The 26948-nt window shown below is 38.7% G+C and overlaps 1 protein-coding gene across 1 annotated transcript in view; it reads right to left on the minus strand.

The window, feature by feature from the left end:
* Positions 1–26700, minus strand: part of CDH4 (cadherin 4) — a 458999-nt gene extending 432299 nt beyond the window's left edge. Inside the window, 1 exon segment of the mRNA XM_026862164.1 lies at positions 26594–26700. Coding sequence (XP_026717965.1) covers positions 26594–26618 — 25 coding nt within the window. The 5' untranslated portion in view covers positions 26619–26700.
* Positions 26701–26948: the final 248 nt, after the last annotated feature.

Raw genomic sequence — 26948 nt, forward strand, 5'->3', positions numbered from 1 at the left:
TTTTAGAAGGGGGGGGGGGGGGGGAAGGAAGGAAAAAAGATAAAGACTACTGCTACCATCATCAAAAAGCAATAAACACTTCAGTCCATTTTCCTCCGTCATAAAATATTCCAGTTATTTTCCCAGCTAAACGGTATTGGTCTTTCAAGTCTGTTGGTAAATGACCAACTAATGCAGTTACGTATGCACTGAAGAAGAAAATTATGAAGAGATAACACAGCCAACTGGCATTAGAGTTTTGAACAGAATGGAATTGTAACAGTTCCACTAAGGTCTTTTAATATTAAGGATCTTGGCTGCCCCGATTTTCTTCCTAATAAAGGAAACATTTGGCAGAATAACAAACATGAATGTCAGAAAAGAAGAAATATCTTCACCTGCCTTTCCTGATATTTTTTTTTTTTTAATGAAAAGCATGATGGTGTCCCAACTTAACTGATGGCATTTCAGTGCATTCTGTTGACCCAGCCTTTTCCCAAATGCATTTTTCCTCTTCACCTCATGTAGTGAGCTATGAGGTAGCATCGACACTTGCTGCCAAATATTCAGCATGCTCCAGTGCAGAGACGGCTGCATTTCAGTGATGAGTGAAGTGATCATTAGTCTATAACTCTCTTCAAAGAATTATGTTTGGTTCAGCAAGCTTTAAGATCTCTGAATGAAAGACGCTCTAAGTAGTGCTAAGCAATTTTCTCTCCCTCAAACTAAAATGAAGCTGCTAGCTTTTCATGTCTCTTTAGGCCTCTTATTACTTGCCATTTCCCCTCAGCAATCTTCTCATTCCAAATACTGACATTCTGGCAGCCCAGCTATTTTCAGAAACTATTATCTAAGTTAGAGATTGTGAATTTTTTGTTAGGTATTTTTTCCAAGCAAGCATTTTGCTACCTAAACTTCAGCAAACTTACAAGTAGATTCAGAGACACACCTCTACTTACCTTTTTTTTTTTTTTTTTGGGCCATAAAACAAGGAGTTGACTTCTCCTTTAAGCCAATTTCTGAAGTGCAGCTCTAGTTCGAGGAGTGACTTAGATAGTTTAGCCTCAGTTTTCTGAGCTTTTTATAAGACCTTGATGAATTTTTTCCTAATATCAAATAACACATTCTTTGGATGTTTCAAGTTCATCTAGGGTTTTCAGATGCCTGCTGTTGATTCCAAGGTGCCCTATATTGAGCATTCATTGAAAATCCTGTGAAGAATTTTGTCCTTCAAATTACTCCCATAAGAGCAACACAACTGAGCTCCCAAATTGCTTCCAAGACTGGAGGGTTTTTCTTGTTTCAAGGTAACCCATAAATAAGAACTTCAATCCATTTTTTAAAAATGAAAAATAAATTATGCAAAAACTATTGACACCAAAAGGAATTTTATTATGTGTTTTATGGGGAACATACTCATTTCCAACCTTGAGAGTCAATCATCCCTTATTAGTCTTATCCCCAAGTTTCTTCAAAACTTATCAATGTACTGTCGTAACAAGAGTAGGGAAATTGGAAATATTTAATTTAGAACAAAAATGAAACATTTCATTTTCCTAAACATACAAGAAGGCATGCACGAGCTCAATCATTCAACAAAACATTTGTCTTACTGCATGAAAATACACAGGGTGGGAACTGCAAATAAATTATAATTATTTGGACTCCTGTTAGACTAGTGAGCCTTGTAATTAATAACATAATCACTTTAAGACAAATATACTAAATAAAATAATGGATCTTTAGCACTGCTCCGCATAATAAGGCTAACAATTTATGCTTTATTAATCAGCTTGTTGCTTTATCAAAGTTTGGAATTCTGAACCTTCAGAAAGTTGCCATCTCTGATGACCGGATGATACATTCTTGATTCAAGAGACATGCAAGAGCAGGAAAGCACTTCCATCGAGTTCACACACTGCTTTAAGACCTGCTTGTGGGGATGTTGATTGTACAGGACAATTGATCAATAAAATTCATGTATTTCAATTCTTTCCTCCTAACCTACCCCCACTAGCCCTAATTGATTTCTCTGCTGGCTAATGACCAACTCAGATGCTCACTGACTTGAAAATGACTGACCAGCACTAAAAGGTGTTGTGGCCGTGTCCAATGGATAAAAGTGATTTAAGAGAGCTATTTTTCTGATACATAACCATAGATGCAACTACTTCTATTATTCAAATTGTAAGGCAAAGCATGCTTCATCAACTGACTCCTGGAGTTTCACATTTAGGTGTGTTAATGTGCTGTCTTACATGGAAGGGAAAAAAAATAAGTGTAAGGACCTGACATCAAGACCTGGACAAGGACTGCTTGCAGCAGCTACAGAGAGAAGGAAGTGGGGCAGATCTGTGCCCGCCCAAGAGTTCAGACAGGACCCTGGGCACCAGGAACAGGCTGAGGCAGAGAAGTTGCCACTTCAGTCACCAACATGAAAACAAGTAAAGATACTCCAGGATCAAAACTCATCATGTACAGGGTCACTTCAGACAACAGAAAAAAGGTCCAGTGACCATATCACATTAAAGGTCCATAACCCCTTCAGAGGAATTGTCATTATTAAATTATTTTACCCAAAGAGCTCTCTTAAGCCTAATTAGAGATCAGAGGTTTCAGTTAAGTCTTTATAAAGAAGCAGAAAATACACTAGAAAATGCTGCATAAAGTTGAAGGATTTAAGCAATATGGGGGCCTTTAATGTGGGGTCTCATACGCACAGAGGCCATACCACTTGATATGGGGATGTGTAGAACTGGACTCTCAAAAAGACTCAGTATCATTCAGAAAAGAGCTTCGCAAAGAAGAACAGGATATAACAGCCTTTGCTTGAAGTGAAAGTTCTTGGAAGTGTTTCATAGTATTAGAAAACAGCCAAGGTTGGAAGGGATGGCAAAAGATCATCTGGTCCAACCTTAGAAACTTTTGTTTATTGACTGCTCAGTAAAGTAGTCTATGACTTCAGTTAAAAACAGAAGCTCTGATTTGTATCCAGAGTTACAGCTTTTGTTGGCAGAATGATTTCAGGAATGAAGATCTCAAACATAGTATTTATTTTCTTAAAGCTAAGTATTAAGAATTAGTTGACTATTGGCATGACTTCTATTAAAAAAAAACTTTCTTCAGAAGATCTTCAGAAAAGGCTCCTCACCAACAGGTATTATTGCCCAACTTATTCAACTGGAGACAAACACTCCACCTGCCATCTAGACTACAAAATAACAGGTGCTCACTGGATACACACAATGGCTCGCAGTTTTTTTAAATATTAAATGAAAGAAAAAAAATTTTTCTACTTCTGTTTTGCTCTCCCTTCTATTACGTGAAAACAATTTACCTGCTTCCAGACCTTGGCTACAATTACTTTGTTTTCACTTCATCTAAACGCAGTGAATACTCCTGGTCACAGCTACTGAGATAAAACCTAAGAGAATTCATTTGTTGTTCCATGCAACTGCAAGATGTTGGTGAGACCTGTAACATCAGGAACGCAACTGCACACCGAAAGTACAATCTGCTTCATTCATGGACCCGAACACACCGGCCTCCCAAACCCACTTTATTAATTTTTCTAATAATCGCACTGGTTTTCTGGACACTTACATAATGTCGCAAAGAACAGATCTATACTGACAACCAAGGCCAACTGTATAATGCTCGTCTAAGTGGCAATGAGATTCATTAATTAGGTTGCTGCTTTAGAGTGTTGTTCCCCTGCAGCTATATTCTGCTCAAGGGTATTTTCAATAGTATTGAATAGATGAAGCAATTACTAAGCAAAATCCACTAACTGATGGCCGGTGTCAGATTCCTCAGGCCATACTTTCAAAGGGTGTGTATATATATTTACTTGAATGAGTGATTGAATTTAAAGGAAAAAAAGCAAAGCAAACAAAAATCCCCAGTGAGACAGCTTATGTGTTCTTCAATTTCAGGGGTGCAATCTTTAAAACAAAGCTTCCCATTCTGCAGACACAATTAAGATGTAGAAAGGCTAGCTACAGGATACCTCGCTGCCTGATTGCACATGCAAATCAGGTTGTTTGCAATCTAAAGGCACATACTTACTCTCACAATTAATGGCAGGCAAAGAGCTTTATCTACAGTTATTTGCCCTCTTTACTGACAGCAGTATAAGCAATTTGTAAAAAATAATAAAAGCTTGGGTCCAGATAAGTGTTTCCTGTTCTGGTATCTGACTTAGCTGCTACTTACTGGTTTATTCCAGTAATGTCATTTTTATAAGATGACATATTTCTGAGCATTTAAGTTAAATAAACACAGCACAAATATTTTGGCTTTACTGTAATCATGTGGAAAGATTTCCTTCTTGAGAATTGTTGGGTTGGCTTTTTTTCCCCTTCTTGCTGCCTCAGTTACTGTGATGTTTAGTCTGTGACTCATTAAAGTTGGGAGCAAAAGTAAAAGAGTTTTCAGGCAGGAGCATTACTTTTAAAGTTTAGGATATCTGTAATTCTAACTGATCTTCTACCTGGCATTAAATCTTCAAAGAATGTCAGAAAGTATCTTAAAAAACTTGAGATGCCTGACTGTATACAGAGGAGGAACAGATGCACCTCTATAATTTGCCCATAAATAAGTAAAAATGATCTCATCAGCTATTCAGGGATACTTGCATGCAAGCAGGCAAACACATCCTTTTTTTCTTTTTCTTTTTTGTTTGTGGTTTGGGTTTTTTTACAGGTTTTAAACACCATCTGAATCAGACCTTACAGAATGCTGTTAAAAAGCTTTAAGCACTGATGCATTTGGTTTTAGAAACTTACTACGCAGAAGTGCCACCTCACAACTCTCATCCTTAAATAAAACCTCAGGCCATGGCCCTTGGCCTCCAAATTCAGCAGGACCCATATACGGCAGTAAAACACGCATGCACAATATACGTAACTTCTCCCAGAAATAGTGAAAGCTCAGTCTACAAGAGTTTCCTTTAAGGTCACAGCAAGTCAACTGCTGAAAAGAAGTTAACATCATAAATTAGACTACTCCTGAAACCCAGCAGACACTTGAGTTCTCCTAGTTTCCCTGCTTCCCCCACTTTTTGGTCTCTGGTTTTTGGCGTGCCTTTGAGCACAACTGCATACTCTTCTCTAAGCATTCAGCTACCTAAGAAAGGAAAGAGGAGAAAACCCTGAAATTTCAAAGACATTTAAAGTTTTTAATTGAAAGTTTCAAAAGAGATCTAAAAAATAAAAAAACACCCCAAGTTTTGGCCAGTCCAAAATTACTTAGAGCGCCCAACTTTGTAAATTAATCTTTACAGATTAATAAATACATTCCTAAATACTTATTTATGATACTAAGTCCACTACCTCTTGATTTATCTAAAAAGTAAATATGACTACTGACACGGCAGAAGTGGACTAAAGGACATCAATTTAAAAAAAAAAAATCCTTCAAAGTAACCTGTGCAGAAACAACATACAATTTGTGACTTACAAATTCCAAATAAGTCAGCTACAGAAGCACAGGTGAGGAATTCATGTAGTAGGAAATCCTTCAGGCTAATGGGGTTTTCAAGCCTGATAAAAGTATGTCTGGGTAGGTGATCAGATGGGATATCATGCTGATGATTTGTTCTTTTCAGTGGCTGTGTTGGCTTCTATAATGAGCCAGAACATCGACATTTGAATTACACATCTATGAAGTAATCCTTTCATTCCCTTATCTAGAGGAGCAGAATGAAACGAAACAAAGAAATCAGCTGGTTTCTGAATAAAGATTTTCAGTGAAAGTTATTAAGCTGAGAAGGGAGTAAGATGTACATCAGTGGCTGACAGCACATGAGCTCTTACACTGTACTATATTATTTCCTGGTTATCTTGTGTCATGATTATGGCAGACTTCTTTCCATTTTCCTTGGCATTTTCTAGGCCTCCTTCGAGTCCGCACAGTGAGACACAATAAAAGCTTTCAGTGCTACCATACCAGCCGTGCTGACCTCTGCAATGCCACGCAGTTAGCCCAGGCTGTCTGTCCTGGTCTAAAGGCCATGCCTGTGATCATTGCCTCCTCCCTGGGTCCAGATACACGTATGCTGCCGTTTCTCTTCTATCACTTTCTCCCATTGACAGACAATCAGCCTCCAAGAGCCCTCTTTCTCAATTATTTCAATCTAGCAATTACCTTTCTGCTGCCTCACAGCCCTTTCTGAAAAAACACATCCTTAAAGACAACAACAAACTCATAAAACCCACCAAAAATTTTTGGACGGATTTCCTTAACACCCTGCTCTAAAACAATACATGAGCAGGAGACTGAACAGCTACCCGAAGACATCATCTATGTGCTTTATTTGTTATTCACTTCAGGATATGAGCTCGAGACCCCATGCATGGCCAGGATCCCACTATACTAGATGCTTTATAAACACAGGTCAGGAAAACCGATCTCTACCTCAAAGATTATTTGCAATCTAAGAAAAGATAAAGAGTTAGATACAGAGGAAGACAAGGACACACTGAACCAGCATTAGTCAATATGCAAGAACATAAACAATACACATTTGGTTTGTGGGTTTGGGTTTTTTGGTTTTGGTTTGTTTTTTTTTTTTTATTTTAAGACACTCATTTCTGTCACATCCTAGAAGAACCCCTAACACTAAGTCTTCACCTGTAGACCTGGAAGGGAGCAGGATATATAATACCTGAAAGATTTTTATCAACATTTTGCCACCACCTAGGCTATACAAAAATTCTCATGCTACAACAGAGAATATATTTTGATTTCGTTTGAGAAATAGTTATGAGCGGTGTTCCTCTCCTTCTAAATAGCTTTGATCAAAAAGACTTAAGAAATATGTTCAACCACGCTTTGATTTCACTTGAGGGGTTTTTGTTGTTTAAAGTAGTGAATAAAGATGACAGGCAAATAGTCTAATTAGCTCAAATGTCTTGTTTCTTAAAATTTCTGGCAATTTTTAAACATCTGTTGCTTAGTATTATTATAATACTCTACATTACCAACCCTGAGCTAGTGTGGACCCTTCTTCTAGCAGTTTTCTCTTCCATTTATCAAGGAAACAAGGTGTTCATGCCTGCAGCATCCCCCAGCTCCCACGTGAAAGGTCCCCGGTGCTCCCAGAGCCAAAGGGCAGCAGGACCCCCAGATCCTCTCTCCTGCTGCACACATTCCACAGGTCAATGGATTATATTTGGCTAGAGCACATCTGTTGGCAGTCACTCAATCCCCATTTGCAAAGCCCAAGGGTCAAAGCGTATTTCATTTCACTTCATAGCTCCCTGCAAAGGCAAGTCCCCCACCTGTCAGAAAATACATCAGGGCTCTTACTCAAATTTAAGAATTTTGGTTCTCCGTCAAGCTGCTCCTATTCCCTTCTCTGGTAAGGAGACAACAATCGCTAAGAGAAACCGCAAACAACCCCTGTGTATCAGCAGGAATTTGTGACAAAAAAAGTTCCTTGCATTTGGCTAAGCCTATGTCAAAATGAATCATGGCAAACTTTATTAACGTATAAAAGACATTGCCGCTGGAATGTCGTCAGCCTGAAGCATAAGGTGACAGTGCCCTCGCAGCATTGAGCGCCTGTGATAATTGAAGTCTGAAAATATTTCAGACAGCTGAAATACCAATTTATATTTAAGGGATATATTGAATTACCAGAGATCACACAAAAAGGGTGACTAGAGCAACACTTACGTGTTTCGTTGTTGGACTTTCGGCTTAGCAATTGATGAAAGGCCATCTAGTTTTAACCTAGGTAAGTTGGAAAGATTATTCATCTAATGTCTTCTCTGGAAGACTTCAGCTCCAGTGCTAATAAGGGAATTTAATTAGATGGACAAGCCTTGACAGCAATCCGTTTCCAATACACTTAGTATTGAAAAAGGTCTGGGTGTTCCAAGATTTATAGAAGAAACACACTATTCAAGTTAACGTGGAAAAATATCTGAAAGTTTTAACTAGCCAAGATGTAGGCTCTTGTTCTTCTGACTTCATTTGTGACATACACCGCATTACAAACAATTACACCAACGGCACAGATGAAACCCCTGTTCCAAATGCATATGCTATAAAATTTGAGCAGAATTGATTTTGCCCTCAGCATTAGTAAATCTCAGGGATTGCCTGGAAATCAGCCCAGGACAACAGACCGTTCAGCAGCGCTTCCGAGCAGGACACCAACCACTTCTCCTTCCTACGGCAGCACCCAAAGCCCCAGGACTGAGGAGAGCTGCTGTGCACAAGGGCACGGTACAAACACGAAACACAATCTCTTTCAGTGTATTTACAATAGAAAAAAAGAGATGCACACACATGAAATACACAGAAAAAAAATGTACAAAGGCTAGCACTTTTTAAAATTGTAGAGGGAACAAGCTTGCCAGCAGGCTGATGAAACACTTGAGATAAAGTAGCATAATCAATAACAATGCTGCACCTTTAAAAAACAGCAAGTACAACACGATCAATTCATATCTCAATGAAGTAGCATAATAAAAATCTGCAACTACAATAGGCTAATTTAATGATACTTTTATCAAGCGCTCACATTTTCAACTACTGTTGTTCACGGCAGAATGAAGCCTGTGTAAAAATATGTCATGAGTCAATATGGCATTCTACTGAAGAGAAAAGACCCACATCATTAAAATCTTAAGTAAGCCTTCATTAAATAAAATACATGAAATTAGCTCCTTCAAAAGAATTTAATTAGTCAACACATGCAGGTTAAACTCACAATCTGCCATTGTGGTTTTTTAAGCCATTCATTTTCTTAAGGCTTTGTTGTAAGGAGGATTTTTTTTCATTGTTATTATTTTTATAATGTGGTTAGAAACCATGGTTCCTTTATGAAAAGGACAAAGTATCCCTTGCGAACAGCAAGACACATTTTCATTGCCACTGTATATAGAGCGCTGCCTTGTTAAGGCAATTTCAATCATTTTACGCATCTTCATTAAGTCAGAGAGAAAAACCTCAACAGCTGCAGAGAAAAGGAGGGACAACAGATTCTTAAAAAGAAAAGAGGAATTACCAGTTATCTAGCTTGAAATGAAACCTCTGGGAAGCCCCATCTGCAGTCTCAGTCATTACAAATCACAATAATTATGTGAGCTCTCAGCCCGTATATAAAATTTCAATACCTATGAAGAGCTGCAATACTGCAATGTCCACAACACAAGAACATTGCCAGCTCATTTTGTGAAGCTTCAGGCTACTTGTAACACCGAGAGAAGATGAATCAATAAAATGTTATCAGTAAAACAGTTTGATTCCTGCACAGTTAAGCGCATGGCCACTTCTATATTTCAATCCCCTCAGGTCAATATAATTTTACACAGTTACCCAATTCTCAGCAGTGAAATGATACTGGTGGATGTTTCAGATATTCTAAAGCACTTATTTCTACATGGGGGATTAAAAAAAAAAAAACAAAACAGCCACACTAGTTTCCTATCTGGTTCAAAAACTTGGATGTTTAGCACAATCTTAAATGTTCTTTACCCCAGCTCCAGTAAATTAAGCTACTCTGAACAGTTCACTCAGCCAAATCCTACATGTCCTCTTCACCTAGCACTTAAATATGAATTTGGGAAGAAAAGCAAGTCAAATCTGAATTTAGCCTTTCATTTAAAGTAAATCTGAGACACGAAGATATAATTTCTGCCTACTCAAGAAAATCAGGCCATTTAAGCAAAAAACTATTCACCAATAAATTCTACTAGGATACTCACTGCAAGGACTGAAGAAACTGTAAATGCTAATGACAAAAACTAACAGCACAGTTCCTTCAACATTTTGCCCCATATTCAGATAATTCTTCATGCACACTCTTAATGTCCAGCTTCCCACCTGAGTATACAAAAAAATGCCTCAGGTTAATCATGTACCTCCAGAGAGCCCTACTTTTTTTTTTTTTTTTTTTTTTTTTTTTTTTTTTTTTTTTTTTTTTTTTTTTTCCATAAATAAGAGCAACAAGTATACCTCCAAACCTGAGGAAGAATTCGTCATCTCTAACAAACTACAGTGCTCCAAAGACAGGGAACATTCACAAGGAAGATCTTTTTAGACACAAGTCCACATTCCTTGATTTAATTTGACAACGTCCTAATGAAATAGTATAAACCTATTATTGGACCAGTCATAGGTGCCGTGAAGTCAAATGCAACTGACTTCAGCAAGGTAGGATTGTAGTCACAAAAAGGTAAAAATACTTCATTTTTTTTAAATTTTTCTATCAACTGCATCTCATCATTTCTTTTTTTAACTCCTGCACTATAGACAACAGATTAAGAAATACCCGTCCACTGGCAAAAAAACAACCTTTTGGTGTTTTTATTGTAATAAAAGACTCATGATTCCTGGTTTTAGTTCTTAAAAAAAGTAAGGAACATTTTAATAACTAGAATGTCCATAAAGCACCATCTACTCTCCTGCCGTAGTTCTTTTAAAGGGTTTAGCTCCCTTAAATACTTAAAGGACATTGGAAATATCTGAGGGGCAAAGCCTCTCACTATATACGGTGCAATTCCCTTATCACATTTCTCTTATTAGGAAATTACAATAATGCATTCCTGGCACTAAATTTAATAGTTTAAAAATTAGCAGAAAAGGCCTAATTGCTAAGAAATTAAGAACACATTTATGAAAAGACAGAGCTGCACGAAGCCATTAATGTTTATATTTTGTTATATCAACAATACTGTTCTCATAACTTTCCTCTGAACATGTTTCATAAATGCAAATTCTCAGACAGTAAAACTTAAGTGATCTCCATACCCTGCTTTCTTCCTGAATAATGAACCAAACCACCACGGATACATACAAGGAGAAGGCTGTCTATTTTACTAGAAGACTGAGCTCATGAAAATCCAACTGCATCAATCCTCCTTCTACTATTCTTTCAAACTTCCCAAATCAAATAACCTTCTTGAGCTTAGCTAGAGCTTTCTGAATAGAAATTCCACTGGGGAAAGAAGTTTTAGATTAACAGCACAATACATTCAGAAATCAATAGATAAACCCTCTGCGTGGCAACACTACCCAATGCTGTGAGCCTGAACTAGGTCTCAGAAAATAGAACAAACCGCTCAGAAACAGCTTGCCTAATCTGTCCACTTTGTTTTGGCTCTGAAACCAGCAACATGAACTTCACCCCTGTCACACTCAGGGAAATATTGTTTGAAAAATGTTCTGATTCAATAATACTTTCTAATCGTAAAAATACATTCATCTTTGTATTACAACCAGGAAGCTTTGTTTAGTGGTGTTTGTTTTTTTTTCTTTTTTTAAGCCACAGAGATAAAGCTGAAAACCAATACAGTGACTCAAAAATAACCACACGTATGGGGTGCCCATCCTTCTGATATAATGCAAGCCTCTTAAAGGGAGAAGAGAGCAAAACTTCTAAATTTATTGGGGGAAAAAAAAAAATCTTTAGGCCTGGTCTCAAACTCAATCAAAACACCTGGCTTAGACCAGATCAGCTTAGATTGTTCTCTATGCTGGAAGCAGGATGGCTTTCACTTTTTGATCTGTTTGACCTTTTCTCTCCTTTTTAACAGCATTGCTTTCTCCATTCACCAGAGTCCTTTTCGGGTGGATCATGAGCATTAGAAGGGAGAGGGTAAATCAGAGCCAATACTTGGCCAAAGAAAGCCAGACCAGTTTTCCTACGAGCTGCAATCGTGAAGCCCAACTGGAGAGCATGGTATAGCTGGCTATCTTTTCAAATACACAAAGCCAGTAGTTGCAGTGAACAGAAAACATGCTTCCTCCTCTCTATCCATGCGCCTATTACAGTAGTCACTGCCATCCCTCTTCTCAGCTCTGTAGGACGTGAACAAGACAGCTCACCACAAAGTGCATCCCACTGCTTCACCCCCTTGGTTCAATTTCAAACCCGCCCAGACTAGACAAGAGACATCCACATGCTGAGACACAAAAGGAAATGCATTTCCCAAAATGTTGGTAAGCCACCCGAACAGCTGTAATGGCACAACCCCCCAAACCCAGGCAGGACACCTCACTGGTGCTACTGTTGTGTTATACTCATTAAAAACTTACATTCATTATTTATTATCCTGTAATTCAGTAAGGCAAAACTAAAGGAACGAAGAAACGTTGCCATGACAAACACACACAGTGGAGTTTTCATACTAACCTGATCCCCACAATATCCCTTCCTTCAATTAACAGAACCCCATTTTATTATATCTCAGTTAGACAATCAAAATATTTTCAGTACTGCGGGTGTTAGCCTTATAAAGGGACAGATCACCAAATCTAAAATTCCTTTGCAGCAAAGCAGAAGAGCTTTATGCACAGCCAGACCTCTCAGATGCCATGGGCTAGGATACCATGTTATAAGGCTGTAAAACTATGGCCTGTGGCTCCAGTCCAGCCTGCAGAGTAATTTAATCTAGCTCACAAAGAAATCAGGAAAATGGCCTCTGCTGTGCTGAATCAGCAGTGCTGGAAGCCGTGCCACCCTCTATCAGCTAGTAAGAGAGCGCTTTGTCTGCGGTGCCAACTCTGTGTAGAGCAACTATTGGGCAAAAGAAAAGACCAGCAGGAATATTATGTGCCAGATTTTCAGTAGATGTAAGTCAGTAGTTCCAATGACTTCAGGAGTTGCACTGATTTACATCATTTCAGGATTATAAGGATTTACATCCACTAGGTTTCACTTCTCTTTTTTTGTCTTTTAATTAAAAGAATGGTGTAAACTTGGCAGCAGTACGAGTCTTCAACAGAATAAGATTTGAGACGGATCTTGAAGAGTTTTGTAAAGCTCAGGGAAAGGCAATAAGCCATTTTTAGTTTAAAAAGATACGGTAGCTAAATTAAAATTCACAAGATGTATGTAAATTCTAATCTATACATGAGTAATATACATCCTTTCACTCTTTACACTGGAGCTCCCTAAATATAACAACAGCAAAAGAAAAGCAATAAACAAAAACTTTGTCCATTCAAAAAACTATCAGCACAGATGTTATCCCTATTTATGAGTCATGACTAGGGCCAAAACAAATGCCATGTATTACTTAATTTTATTTTTTTTTCCTAAGTGCCAAAAAAATGTCTTCCATTGGGATTAGGAAGAAACACACAACTGAAAAAAAACAGAGGGTACTACTCAGGAAGCAAGCCAACTGGGGCAAAGTTGTGCTTGATCTCATTTCCAAATAAACTCATAGCTACCACCTCATGTCTCAGTAACCTCAGAGCAGTTTCTGTTGTTTATCTGTTCACCTCTCACAGAAAGATCCATAGTAAAATAAAAAAAAGCTCTTTGCCCAAGACAGAGCGTGCCCAATATCACTCTCAGAAACGTGCACATTATCTCATTTGTTTCCCATAGGTGACCATGATGGGGAAAGAACAGAAGGAAAGTGAGAATCATTCTGGTGCTTGAGATCCTTAAATGGGCAACAGATTTATGCCTTAAAACTCAAAGTGAGCAGAACCTGTAGGCATGACTGTGTGAAAAACTACGTGCAATTCCTCTTCACGCTATTTCTGTGGCACAGTGACCTGCTCCCAAGCCAGCTCAGCCTTCAGAAACACTTTGAATTAGGCTTGTAAATAAACAGGACACTGTTCTCTAGTGCAATTCGGCTGATGTGTTACACAAGAACTTAAAAAACCTGTTTCAAAAGCCACCTAATCAAAGAAAAGCTTAAACCAAAATGCCTCTATATTCAAGAAATGCAGCCTCATTTCATCATATCTTTTTCAATACTCACCTCTGAACAGGTCAGTGTTAAACCTCCTGCTTCCAATGAGTCCGATTTAAGTGTTCTTCAAAGGCTTCTGTAATTTTAGAAATATTAAATTTCATACTTTCTAAGCTATTTATTAGCTGGGGAAGTACTTAATTGACATTTGCCAGATTTTTTTTTTTTTTTTTTTTTTTTCATTACTGATTTTGGTATATAACCTTGAGCTTTTTTCCATCCCACCCCATCTTTTTTTCTTTTTCAGGATAGCTCTTCTAAGAACAGAAGGTTCCTTGGCATGTGTATTCCCTACAAATTTCTCTTGGAGGTGCAGACATATATACCTCAACAAGACACTGTTCCCAAGGGACCCCAATGCAGATGAAAGGTGGAAAAAAAAAAATATCACTCTGACTGTTAATAAACTGTTGCAGGAATTCTGTCTTCTCTTTGGATCTCCATAACACACATCACTTCTGGAGTTGCCCAGACCCAACACAAACCATGTCCCAGCAGTTTTGTGGGCTACACAAGCCTCCAGGCACTCAGCATTCCACATTTCTTCTTCCCACCCATCCCTATTTCAATTTTCTATTTTTTTCCCCCAGAAGCAACCCCACTCCACAGATGTTAAACTCTCCCTCTTACAGTTGCATTGCCGAAGGACACTACTGCTGCATTAACAGAACTCTGCTTCGTCATCATGTCTTCCCAGGCAGTGAAACTTGCTATATTATTATAAAGGTAAAACCAGCTGTGCTACTATTGCTCAGTTCTGCTGCTATTTAACAGGATACAGCCAACATTATGCCTCAATTCACAGTGGAAAGGGAAAATAAAACTTTGTTTTATTGAAAATACTAGGAAAATTCATTCCAGTAAAATGCGTCGTCTGCACTGAGCTTTGCCAAAACACCACAGTTAATTCACCACTCACAGAAATTCCCGCAACGACTCATGCAATGGTTATTCAGTGATCAGTATGGGATTAAACCTTTATTTTATGTCTAACACAAAACCCAACATTTCTAATTGCCCGCTGCCCCACACAACTCTTCTACGTGGGTTTCTTCCAGTCAGGAGGTATCAAAAACATCTGGTATGATTAGAGTAGCTTGCTTGTTATCAGGTATAGCGACCACTCTTTTAACTTTTAATTTCTCTTATGCCTCAAACTCCAGGCAAACAGAAAAAAAAAAAATCTCTTTCAGTAAACTTTGCACAGAGATAATCAATCTACTACTCAGATATTTGAACAAGCATCTAGAGTTTAGTGATCTAGAGATCATTAAACTTCTCCTGATGAGGGTCTATTCTGGTAGTTTGAACACAGCATAGGGAAATCTTCGGGCGCAAGCCAAACATTTTTGACAGTTGATTTCATCGCACCAAAGCTTGCCATGACCTATAGTTTCTCCATTGTCCAAGCAACCGTACACATATTTTCCTTCATCCTCAACCTTTCTCTCCACAGTAAAAACCCAAACAACTTTAAAAAAAGGATTTTTCAAGTGCCATTTACTCACATTTCTTTATCCTCTACAGAGGGTCAAGAGGCAAAAGAGGGCATTGAATCAACTGAAAAGTGTTCAATGAAAAAGTGCTCATGAAAAGATAAATAAATGAAAGTATAATTCAGCCAAGTAATTCAGGCACAAAATAAAAATATTTAAAGCTTTGGGAGATGAGCAAAACAGTTGCCTTTCATGTGTAATTGGGTAAACTTTCTGTTTTCAATGGAGCTAAGCAACCAGCCAGCAATAATTAGGCTCCTGAAAGACAAGTAGCAAGGCATACAGGACCTGAAACAATGACTTTTTCTGACTCCCCAGGGAAGCACTTTTACCTGGAGGGAAAATATAAATAATTTTCCATCTGGAGATTTCCTAGCCCTACTCAATTCTCCCCCCTGAAGTGAGATGCTCCAGAATCAGATTTTATCAGCAGAGGGAGTATCTTCCTCTAACAGAGATAAGCATGCATCTGGCTTTCTTCAGTTACCAACACCAGACAGGCATGATGGGCAAAATTAAACAGGGACACTAAAGAGTAAAATATTTAAGTGGGGGCTGGGCCTTCTAATAAGCCTTATAAATAATACAGATATGATAAGAACAGGCAGTGCAATACCTAACTGTTTTGTGAAGAGCAAACACCTTGCTCTCAATACTTAGAAGATCAGATCACAGGATGGGAAATGGGACAGAGTAAAGGTCAAAATCCATCAGTACAGTGAAAACAGACCATACCAAAGCGTCCATCCATAACGCACATACAGGTAACACACTCCCATTTACTACTTTAGCTTTAATTTAATTGAAATATTTCGGCTCATGTTGGGATTAGCAACAGCTGCTTAAACAAAAGTGTCCTCTACCGAGCAGACATCACTAGAGTCCTGGGGGATGCGTCTGAAAAGTGTGTCCTGAGGCCTGGAAACAGACCTCTGGTGCTGGCCAGCAGTTTTAAACAAAAACCCTACAAACTGTGTCCAATACAGAGAACTGAAGCAGTCCTTCCCCTCGAACAGCAACAGCCTTTTATTTAACTTACATGAACCTATAGCTTTTAGTCTGGTGTGTTTGTAGATGGTAAAAATTCAAAGGTCCCAATGTATGTAATTCTCATAAAAGCCAGGAAAAGTACTGACAAATGGAAAAACTTTTGGACTTGCATTTCTGTAGATCACAGATATACAACATCAAGTTGTAAAAGGCTCAGATTACAAGCTGCTATTTACATTCAGTTATTTCAATAACTTTACCAGAGCATAAGTTTTAATGGTTCATGGTCAAAGCAGAAGGCTCTATCACATGGGCTCTGCAACAGTCTGTTCTGAACTGGGTTTGTTCAATGCTTTTATTAACAGAACAGATAAAGGAATGCAGCATATGTTTGTTACATCTGCAAATGATACAAAAGCAAGATGCAACTGCAACTCTGTTGGGGGTCAAGATTAGAATTCAAAACAATCCTAGCATGCCAGATCAGGCCACTCAAAACAAGAAAGATATCATTCAATAGAAGAGGAGCAAGGTAACTAGATTCAGCAGGATTAATCAACATATAGAACTGGGTAGGTAGCAGTTCTTCAAAAAACGATGTGGGAGGTTATACTGGATCACAAGCTAAACATGAGTCAACAGTGTCATAGTGTTAAGAAAAAAAAAAGCAATCTTCACATTAGATAAATCAACTTAAGTATTGACTGCAGAGCAGGCAAAGTCATCCTCCTTGTCTGTTCAGCACTGCAAGACTTGGCTGGCATAGTCAGATCAACTTGGGGCAACAAGCGACTAGCAAAGAGAAGGGCTCAGAGAACAGAGCCCTGGCGCGACACATGAAACAGAACAAATGAGTGGTTCAGCCTATGGGAGCTGAAAAATAAGAATTTTCAATTGGGGGTGTGTGTTGGGAATGAAAAGTAACAGCCACTCTTTGTGTCTATGACAAATAAGACAAATAGCAACAGGTTTAAATGCATCGAGAGGTTCAGCTTCAACACAAAGGAAGGAAAGAGAAGCAATATACTGTATTGTCTGTGGTCCCTACAACTGGATCCTCAAGACCACACCAGGGACAAACCTACTACAAAGGAGCTGCGCATGCCTTGAGGAAGAAACGTGCATAAGACATCCTCTTGTGCTACTCCAGCCCTGTTTTTCTCCAAGTCTGTGAAACACCAGCAAACATTGTAATGAGCAGGTCCAGGTAATACCACAAACAGCTTTCTGAAATCTGTGAGACTTCTCAAAAACTGTACGGCCAGAAGCACCTACAGGGCAGATATCAACCAGCTGGGGTTGATTTATACAGTTATCTATTAATCACCACTGACGAGATCAAGAACAAACAACAGGTTATTAAATTTTATGCTTAAACTAGTCCTGACTCGCATTTTTTCAAGTGCAACCATTCCTTTATTATATTCTAGCATCTTCCCAAGCTCGTTTCTTGATGCTTTTACTTCACATACCAATAATCCCAATATGCTTTTCCTACTACACGGTGAAGTAACAAATGTTTGTTTCACTGACCTGCCTTTTATGATTCTCTAGACACAGACAGCGCAAGCTGATACACAGCTTTGTACAGAACAATTTTTGTAATCTTGACTATTTATCTTTGGATAATTGCTATATTCATAATTATTTTAAAGACAATTTTGTTTAATAAGGATTGGAATTGCTACTAGACAAACTCAGTATAACAAAATTGTAGACTAGAAGTAATTTTTGTGACTAATCTATGAACTGCTACAAAATCGTGATTTATAATAGGCATAGTAATAGCCTTAATGATTGCAGTGCTTCTGGGTACCAATGAAACACACAGACTGGCTCATTTCAAAGCAGAAAGGGCATTATTTTTTTTAACCCTCCTTCATGGGTGGCCCATACATACCTTCAGGGTCCTTGGAGGAGCTTCCAACATTCCCACTGTGCGTTCCACATCGTGGCTGCTATCACCATGCTAATGTTAATAGGCTGTAGCTTATGTGACCCCTCCGAGCAGCAGCTATTGCACAACATAACTAGCAGCGTGCTGAATTACTGCCACTGGCTCTCTATTACAAGATGCTGGCAAGTGGTGAGGAACAGTGGCAGAAAAGTAGCGAGGGCAAAGCAAAAAATAATTAGAATTTTGTATTGGAAGGGAGCGGAAAGCAGGAATCTAAACAGCCTGGCAGAGAGATGCTGAAGCCTGGGGTCATGAGGCACAGGGCAGCAAGAGCCACTGAAAGTCGCTGTTTCCAATGACAGTGCAGCCCATATGCCAGAACATTTGCCACTTCTCTCTCCCTCTGTGCAACTGCAATTCAAAATTAATAAATAAATAAATTAGGAACAATGAATATAAGCGAGAAAAATCATAAAGCCTGAGGCCAAAAAAAATCTTGTTCAACCCAACTATTTTTTTTATATTGCAGAAGACTCGCTTGTGAAAGATTCTGTTGAAAGAAGCGAAGCAGCCAGTACTAATGACAAATATTTTGGGAAAACAGAAACTCCGTATGTTCTCCTTTCATTCTGCTAAATATAAAGAGGAAACCAAGAGCTTTCTGAATTTAAGTGTAACATTTCCTTACGCCAGGAGACAAACTATGGCTAAGTTAAATCTGGACATTAATGGAAGCAAACAGCAGAATGCTGGTCCCTGGTGTTTCAATTATTCTCTCTTTAAAGGTTATGCTTCCAAGAAATTACAGGAACACAATTTCCCTGTAAGAATAATTTTTTTTTGCAGGCTGTTATAATGTTTTTATTTAAAGCTATTTGATCTGTATTTGCAGAAAAGCTCAGTTCATCACTGCCTTTTCAAATATTCACCTGCGAAGTGTTTTACAGGATCACAGCGCAGTGGAGGCTGAAAGCACCTCTCTGCAGAGCATCTCATCCAATCCCCTGCTCAGCACAGGGTCAGCCAGAGCAGGTCCCACGACTGCGTCCAGTTGGGTTCTGAGTATCTCCTAGAATGGAGCCTCCACAACCTCCCTAAGCAACATCTTGTAGCATCTGATAAATGTGGGGAGAAACTTTCAGTGTGAGAGTTAAATAGAATTCTCTGCATTTCAGTTTGTGCCCATTTCCCTCTTGCCTCTTCCCTGTCCACCACTGAGAAGAGCCAGGCTCTATCATCTCTACACCCTCCCACAAGGTATTTATACACAATGATAAAGTCTCCTCATGGGACTTCTCCTCTTCAGGTTAAACAACCCCAGCTCTCTCAACCTCTCCTTTCAGAAATACTAATAAACAAATATTTAAACAAAATACCAAAACCAATACATCACAGTACACTGAGCAGTAAGAAAACCCTCTCATGGCATGGCTGGTCAATGATGCGTGAGCTTTACCTGAAAAAACAACATTTGGGGGGGTGGGGGTGGGTGGGAGAGTATCATTTAAGCACAAAAATGCAAAGCAAAAATATTTTTCAAAACCTTTGACTAGTGCACAAAAGGTTTACATAAATAAACAAGAGCTGTAGATTTGACTCCAAACCAGCATGAATTCCTATTGCCAGTGCTCATGATCAGGCTCCTGGAGAAAACAGTCCCCAGTCATTGGCACAGGTTCATTTCAAAACCGTCATCAAACCATCCAGAACTGGAGCTCCCAGAGGCAAATACTGGTCTTTATTTTTCAAACGCCACTTTCTGGTCTTAGTTCTATTTCCATTTGCCTAAAAATAAAAAAGTAGGTTTCATACAGGAATGGCACTAATTCTGAATATATCAGTGACCTCAAATGGAACAGAAACTCCCTTCTTTCCCTATGTTACTCAAATTCATTCTATTATACAAAAAAAAAATTAAGAAGCAGATTTCCAATGAAATCCTATCCTCTGTAGTTTTAATCTCTTCCTGCCCTTCAAATAAGACTTTTAAGTATTATCTATATTACTAAAATATTCTATGAGCTATGCACATAGGCCATGCTACTGTCAGGCTAAGTGCTTCACCAGTTTTAGTTCACAATTAAATAAGCTACCTCTAGAAAAACATTACACTCTTTTCCAGGATAGAAATTAAGGCAGAAGGAGGTTTACACATAAACATCAATGAAATTAGGCAGCGAGAACTGTCATTAGGTCAATGAAAATTAAGCAAGAAAATATTTCACTACTAGAATAAATAAATTTACCACATGCAAAATCAGATTTTCCACAATACTTTCAGGAACTCTAATGAGTTCTGTCAGTGACAGTCTCCCAACACAGAACTGACTTTGCAATTAACATTTTCTAGCCATAAAACACCTAACATCATCCGTTTGGAGTTCAAAACAACAGGTATTTCACAATAAATAACAAATTCATACTGTTCCAGACACAGCTTATTTCTTAAAAGCCTAAGCATAAAGAAATGAATACATTACTCAATAGAAATTGTTTCATTTTCTCCTTAATATTTTTTTCAGAGTGCCTAGTTTGAAGAGTGCAATTCTTTAACAGACAAATTACTTTAAAAAAGTGAATCTCTGAGCTTGTTGTTGAAGAAGCAGATTTATTCAGATAAAAATCAGTTAGCTCCCCAGAATGAAGAAAAAAGTAATTTTACTTGGGTTGGAGGAATGTTGTTCAAAGCTCCGCTCTAGAAAGCAATATATACAGTTATTAAACAGTGTAAGGGGATTAACTCTACAGAGTGTTATTGACTACTCCGGTCTCATTAACTGCAATTTTATTTAGATAAAAATGTCATCTGAAACATCATTTTTGTGTCAGAAGTTAGATCTGAAGAATAACATCAGAAATAAATATGCATCAGTAGTTCCCCAACCTGCAGCAGCTCTTTCCGGGGTCTCCCCTGGAACTCATGACTAAAATTATGGTTTTGATTTGCAGTATGTCCATCAAGAAGAACCACTTTTAAAAGAAGTTGTCCCGTGTAACAGGAGAAGTGTTTTCGGAGAGGCAGCTTCAGTGGAGCATGTACAAGCTTAACATACAAAGCTGATGTCTGTCTGCCTCTTTTTCCTCCAAGAAAGAAATGAAGGAAGGTTAGGGAAAGAGTTCTGGGTTCCCGGTGGACTTTCGCCTACTTTCAGATTTTATTAGGTAACTGTGAAACTAATTATGTGTATGATAACTTCAGTAACTGCTTTTCATGCAGAATCACAGACCAGAAAATAATGAAAGCATGCATGGAAAAGTCTCTGTCTTAAACCTGGAGCAGCTCAGAGAAGGCACTGGATATTTCAGCAGGCTAAAGCAGAGCTTCCATACTGCTACGAGTACTGAGCAACCCTCAAGAGCTGCTCAAAAACCCCACTAACACCAGAGCACGTCCCAGAATTCCTCATGCTCTTTGCTACTGAAAAACACCCGTATGACACACCAAAGGGCACGCGGAAGATGGAGGGAGGACTGGGTGCCCAAGTGGTATCGCTGGCACCCTGCAGCCACGGCGGGACGCTGCCGGGATGGAGCATCCTCCTGGACACGCTTCAGAGGCAGACCCTGACCTGCAGAAGCCTTTTGGAACAAAGCTCCTACCAAAACTAACAGCAGCCAGGGACCTATGTATTTTTTGAACTCTAGACCCAGGAGAAACAGGAAGCCAGACGTTTAGACAGGCAGAATGTCCCCATTAAGCCAATCCACATACTGGGGCCACACACCACTGCAGACACACAGGTTCTTGGATCACTTGCCAGGGTACAGTCTGCGAACGCAGGGGTACGCCCCTTCCCCTCTGGACACTTAGCAAAGCTATTAGTAATCCTCCTGAAAGATTTGTCTCATGCTTTCCCAGGTGCCAGATTTCACGTATCCAGTAGTATTTGGGGGCTGTATGATTATTTTCAAGTAGAGTCGTTAATCCATTTCAGTAACACGCTCCACATTCCATTTCTAATATTACCTTAACCACAAGAATACAGCAGATTTACCTCCGAAGGAGGTACAGTACATATCCCTGCAGTTACTACTACATGAATTACTAGTAATAAGTTTCCATAGGCTTGCTCAGGTTCTCCCTCACCACCCCCACCCCTTTTTTTTTTTTAATTTAATGTTTGTTTCTACGCTATCCTTGAAGTTTTGGAGAATCAAGTGGTTGTTTGGTCAATCTGTTCTATATTTCTAAACAGCATTTGCAGCCTTCCTAAGTTTTACTATTGCAGGTGATGAGGGCTGATTAGGATAGAGGTTTTGAAACTTCAGTGGAGAGAACAAAAAGCTTTGGCCGTGAAACAGAACATCCCACCTCTAAAAAAACTTGAGAGATGACCTCCATAATGAATTCTTACAAAAAACACGGTATTTCCGTAAAGTTCTTACGTATTTTATTTGTTTCTAACTAAAAATAACACTAGTAAAAACCGTAGTATGGAAGCAATTACATTTTTATACATTTGCATGAAGCTTGGCTACCTTTGGTTTCATACACTTGCTTAAAGCAGAACATGCTGGCACAGTTTATTCATCTTCCCGTATGAAAATAAACTGTGCTTCCACACGCTTCTACCCAAACGTAACTGCCTACACAAGTGAAATTATCCTGCTGCATCAGTATAGGCACTATTTAGGATGGGCAACAGAAACATGAATCACTGAAGATGAAGAGATGCACAGAAAACTAAAAAGGGGGTGTACCTCTCCACTGCTTACGCTGTCTCCTGATTGTAGGGAAAGCTATGAGTTGGTTTGTTTAGCTGTATTTCTGAGAGGTGACCTGCTATAACTGCAGTGGTACTAGGCTGGAAGAATAATGCATTTAACACCATGATGTCATTCCACCCACTACCAGTTGCCACAGTCTCACAGCATGCCAATAAAGCTTGAATTCCTAATTTTGAAAAATGTCTCTCTTTTTTTTTTAATTACAATCTTCAAAAACCTTACAAAAATGGGAAAAGGTGTAAAGCCAATATCAAGAGTATCAGTCCTCTTCAGATCATGTTGCATATCACTTTCAGCATCCTACTCCTTATTTCACTCCTTCCCCAAGAGGCCACTAGTCATCATTCCCATACACCTGGGTTAATACCTGGGGATCAGATCCCCTGAGTCAGTCCTGAGCTGCCTCCAGTGCAGTACTGCATGTCGTTGTTCCCCACCCCTCAGGACCAACATCCTCACCGTTTTAAATTAACATGAATAACAAAGAGAAGATAACCGTGCTGTAATTGTCCTCTGCCATACGGCAGGGTTTGAGATTTTTCCTTAGGCTAAAGAAGAAAACAGTTAACGATCCTATTTTAAACATTATCATGCATCAGTTATCAAGACTAAGTTTATTATCCTGCAAACAAAAACAAAGACCAAAAAAAGGTAACAGATGACACCCCAGTACCTATCATTAAGGGATACAGCGAAGGTGTTTCTAAGGAAGGCACTGGCTCCACAATTCCACTCAGCTAATACCCCATCTTCAGGCTACAGTGTTGGCAGTGATGTGTAATACGTGGTATTTGTGGCACTACTGGGGAAAACTATTTTAAGTCTAATTAACATGAAATTTTTAGAATGCAGATGCTTTTCATTTATACATAAAACAAAATGCCGTGACATTTCTCCCATCCATTTATCATAAACAAGTTAATTACTGTGTAACAAATAGCTCCTGCTAGAATGTGTATGTTTTGAGGATGTTAGAGAGCTGACTCAGGCAAATAAGATGAACCACAAAGTAGCAGTTAATAGCTTATGGCATACTTATAATAAAACAATGACTCTGTAAAAGCTCTTGTTGTCAAATTAAGGCTAAGCTATTTCCATTGGAATAAGTCAATTATAAGCAGTCATTATCTGTTTAACTTGATTCAAACCTAGAATACTACAAGCACTTTCATTTTGATACATTCATAACGCTGCATACATTTGAGAGCTGGATATTACAAAGCTTAAAAGGGAAACGCTGGGTTTACTGCCACGCAGCTTAGCCCTGAATCATGTAACACCTCAACTTTCCAACGCTGGCTGAGGTTCGCCGCTACGCTGAGGTCCACATACCACCTGATTTCTGAGGAACCACCCTTTAGGCAGCACAAACTGCCCCAGGGTTCTCCCCATCTCCTTAAGGACAAAGTGAGGATTACACAGCATAAAGACTTCATGTTTGCCCACTGGAATCCCTCGAGAGCTATCTGAACTACATACACACTTCTCCTCCCAGTTCCATGAAAGCACTGACAGGTGAATTCCTACCTACTTTTTTTTTTTTTAAGCCAAACAGTCCCATTTGGCTTCAAGATGAATTACTGAATGCTGATGAATAAGATGGTGGTAGCTGGCAGCAAAGCTTTGCGTGGTAAGATGGTGTGAAACAGTACATATGTCAATCTATCAAACATGATAATGTAAGCAATCTGAACCCATTTTTGGTCTGAACTATTGTACAATACTTCACCCAGATGGAAGAAAGAGATAAACATTTCATGCTTCAGACATATCAAGTGTTAGGAAGTAAAATTAAACCTAAACTGGAAAACTACCAATTTTACATGCTAGAGTATATATAAAGAACAACACAAGCATGAAAAAGAATTTTATGCAGCAGATTTTCTCCGCCATTATTGTACAAATTAATTAGATATATTTGTTTCCTATGATGAACAGCAGCATGTATTTGACTGGAGATTAAAAGGTGTAAAGACAATAGTTTACTTATTGGCAAACACAGCAGTTGCACTTTTTACTTTCTCCTTCAGTTGACAAAATGCTTACAAATTACATAACCCGTGACGGTGTTATCAGGACATGAATCTTACAAGTGGTGGGTGCCTACATAATACCCCCATGGCCAGTTCAGCATTAAATCAGAGGCAGGTTTGCCATGACTAATGCAAAACTACAATTGGCCCCTGAAGGATAAAATGAAATAGAAATATATTTTCATTCAAATCAACTTGACAACCTATCTAAACATAATTTCCTATTTAAAAATTATCAGTTAAATCTGAACTGAGATGACAGGCACTATGCTGACTTCAAAGTCATTACCAGCTAACTCCTCTAGACAGACCTTCTGCTCCATCCCTATTGTCCACCTACATAAACACACGGCACAATTTATGAAGCACTAAACTGCAAAAAATACTCCTCTGAGCAAATATATTAATGACATGACTTTCTACAGTATATGGAGGACATTGTTTATCAAATAATTTCCAGAGATAAAATGCATGAAATCTACTCAGTTTACAGACTGGCATGTAAAGCCTTGCAGTGTATAAATTTGGGAAACATTGCTACTAAATACATAAACAATTGGTACTTGGTCTCTTCATGTGTTGCTATGTTCTTGGGCTTGTCTATGTCAAATCCCTATCTGGTTATGTTTCAAACTAAAAATAAACTCCCCAACGTTTACTAATTGATGCCAGGCCAGTCAAGAGAATTCCTCAACAGCAAAACTAAGACGACTCGGCTCAGAAACAAAACTGGTTGCCAACTCATGTAGAGAAAAAAAATGTCCAGTCCTGGATTCTGCTGAAGCCAGAAAGAATACTGACAACTCTCCCTCTCTTTTGAGAAAAATCAAAGTAACAGAGCAGGTGTTTGCTCCGGAGGAAGACAGAAATCCCAATTTTCTGGCAGAGACATATGCATGTAAGTAAATGTACTGAGGGGAAAGTAGCAAAGGGTTTATAAACCCTCAAGTAGAGCATTAAGTCCTGATGTGCTCCCCAACTTCCACCATATACTACGTTTTTAGAACTGCTGCAGCATCCACCAATGGTTACTGATTTAACTCAAGGGGGATACAAGGGGGGAGAGGATTTTGATCTTCAAAAATTCTCTTTGAGTAAAAAGACAATTTTCTGTATCATGTAAATATAAAGTTTAATTATTTTTAACTTGAAAGGAAGACAGATCAATACAGAGGATAATCTATTGTTATTTGGATTATGAAGACATCTTAAGAGTTTACAATCACAAAAGTGGTTATAATCCTGCAATCACTATAAAGCTAATTGGTAGTTTCTTTTTGCCCGTGTTTTCATGTTGTCAGTGGGGCAGTAATGAAAATGAATGCCACATTTGTGAACAGAATGTCTGTAGGCTTGTTTACCACATTTCCAACAACAACGTCTGCTTTATCATGCATTTCAAAGCAGAGATAATTTAAGGATCTTTGCATTTCATACATAAAAATACTTTCTAAAATATCAAATGTAGAGTTCCTTCAGACAGGGTGGGAGTGGGAGACTTAAAAGTGAAGTGATGACCCCGCATACTATAGGCAAACAATCCACCTGAAGCAGACAGCACGCGGACTTTGAATGATTCATCCGTATTCAAAACTGCGCTCAGGTAAACCACTTAGTGTTTCATCCTCCTACAAACATAATTCTGCAGACAATTTCACCATCAAAACCAGCATCTTCAAGCCTCCTTTCACCTCCCAAAAATACAGTTATTGCAGAACCTATTAAGCTTTTTATTCCACTTACCTTTGAGTAACTTCTGCCCTTCCATGATGTTCTGGGAGACAAATGCTGTGTAGTCTTCTTCTGAAAAGCCAGGCTTGCATGTGGGTCTAACTGTAAGATCCCCATTGTGTGTCTGCAAGAACAAAACAAGGAAAACACACACCATGACTTCTGTCCTTTGGGAAAATGTTTCGCACCCAACAACTAGGTGTTTAGGCACAGGCAAACCTGAACAGTAAAGCAGTGTGTTAGTAGAAACCGCTTGTGCTAAAGTGCCTATCTGTTGGAGTGGATCCATACTGTAGCTGCAAAAACAAAGTGGGCCAGAAATAAGTTGCCTGACTACAACAGACACCATTGTTTGGAGCAAGGCTGG

The sequence above is a fragment of the Athene cunicularia genome (assembly GCF_003259725.1).
Source record: "Athene cunicularia isolate RWA chromosome 20 unlocalized genomic scaffold, athCun1 chr20_part1, whole genome shotgun sequence".
Lineage (NCBI taxonomy): Eukaryota > Metazoa > Chordata > Aves > Strigiformes > Strigidae > Athene > Athene cunicularia.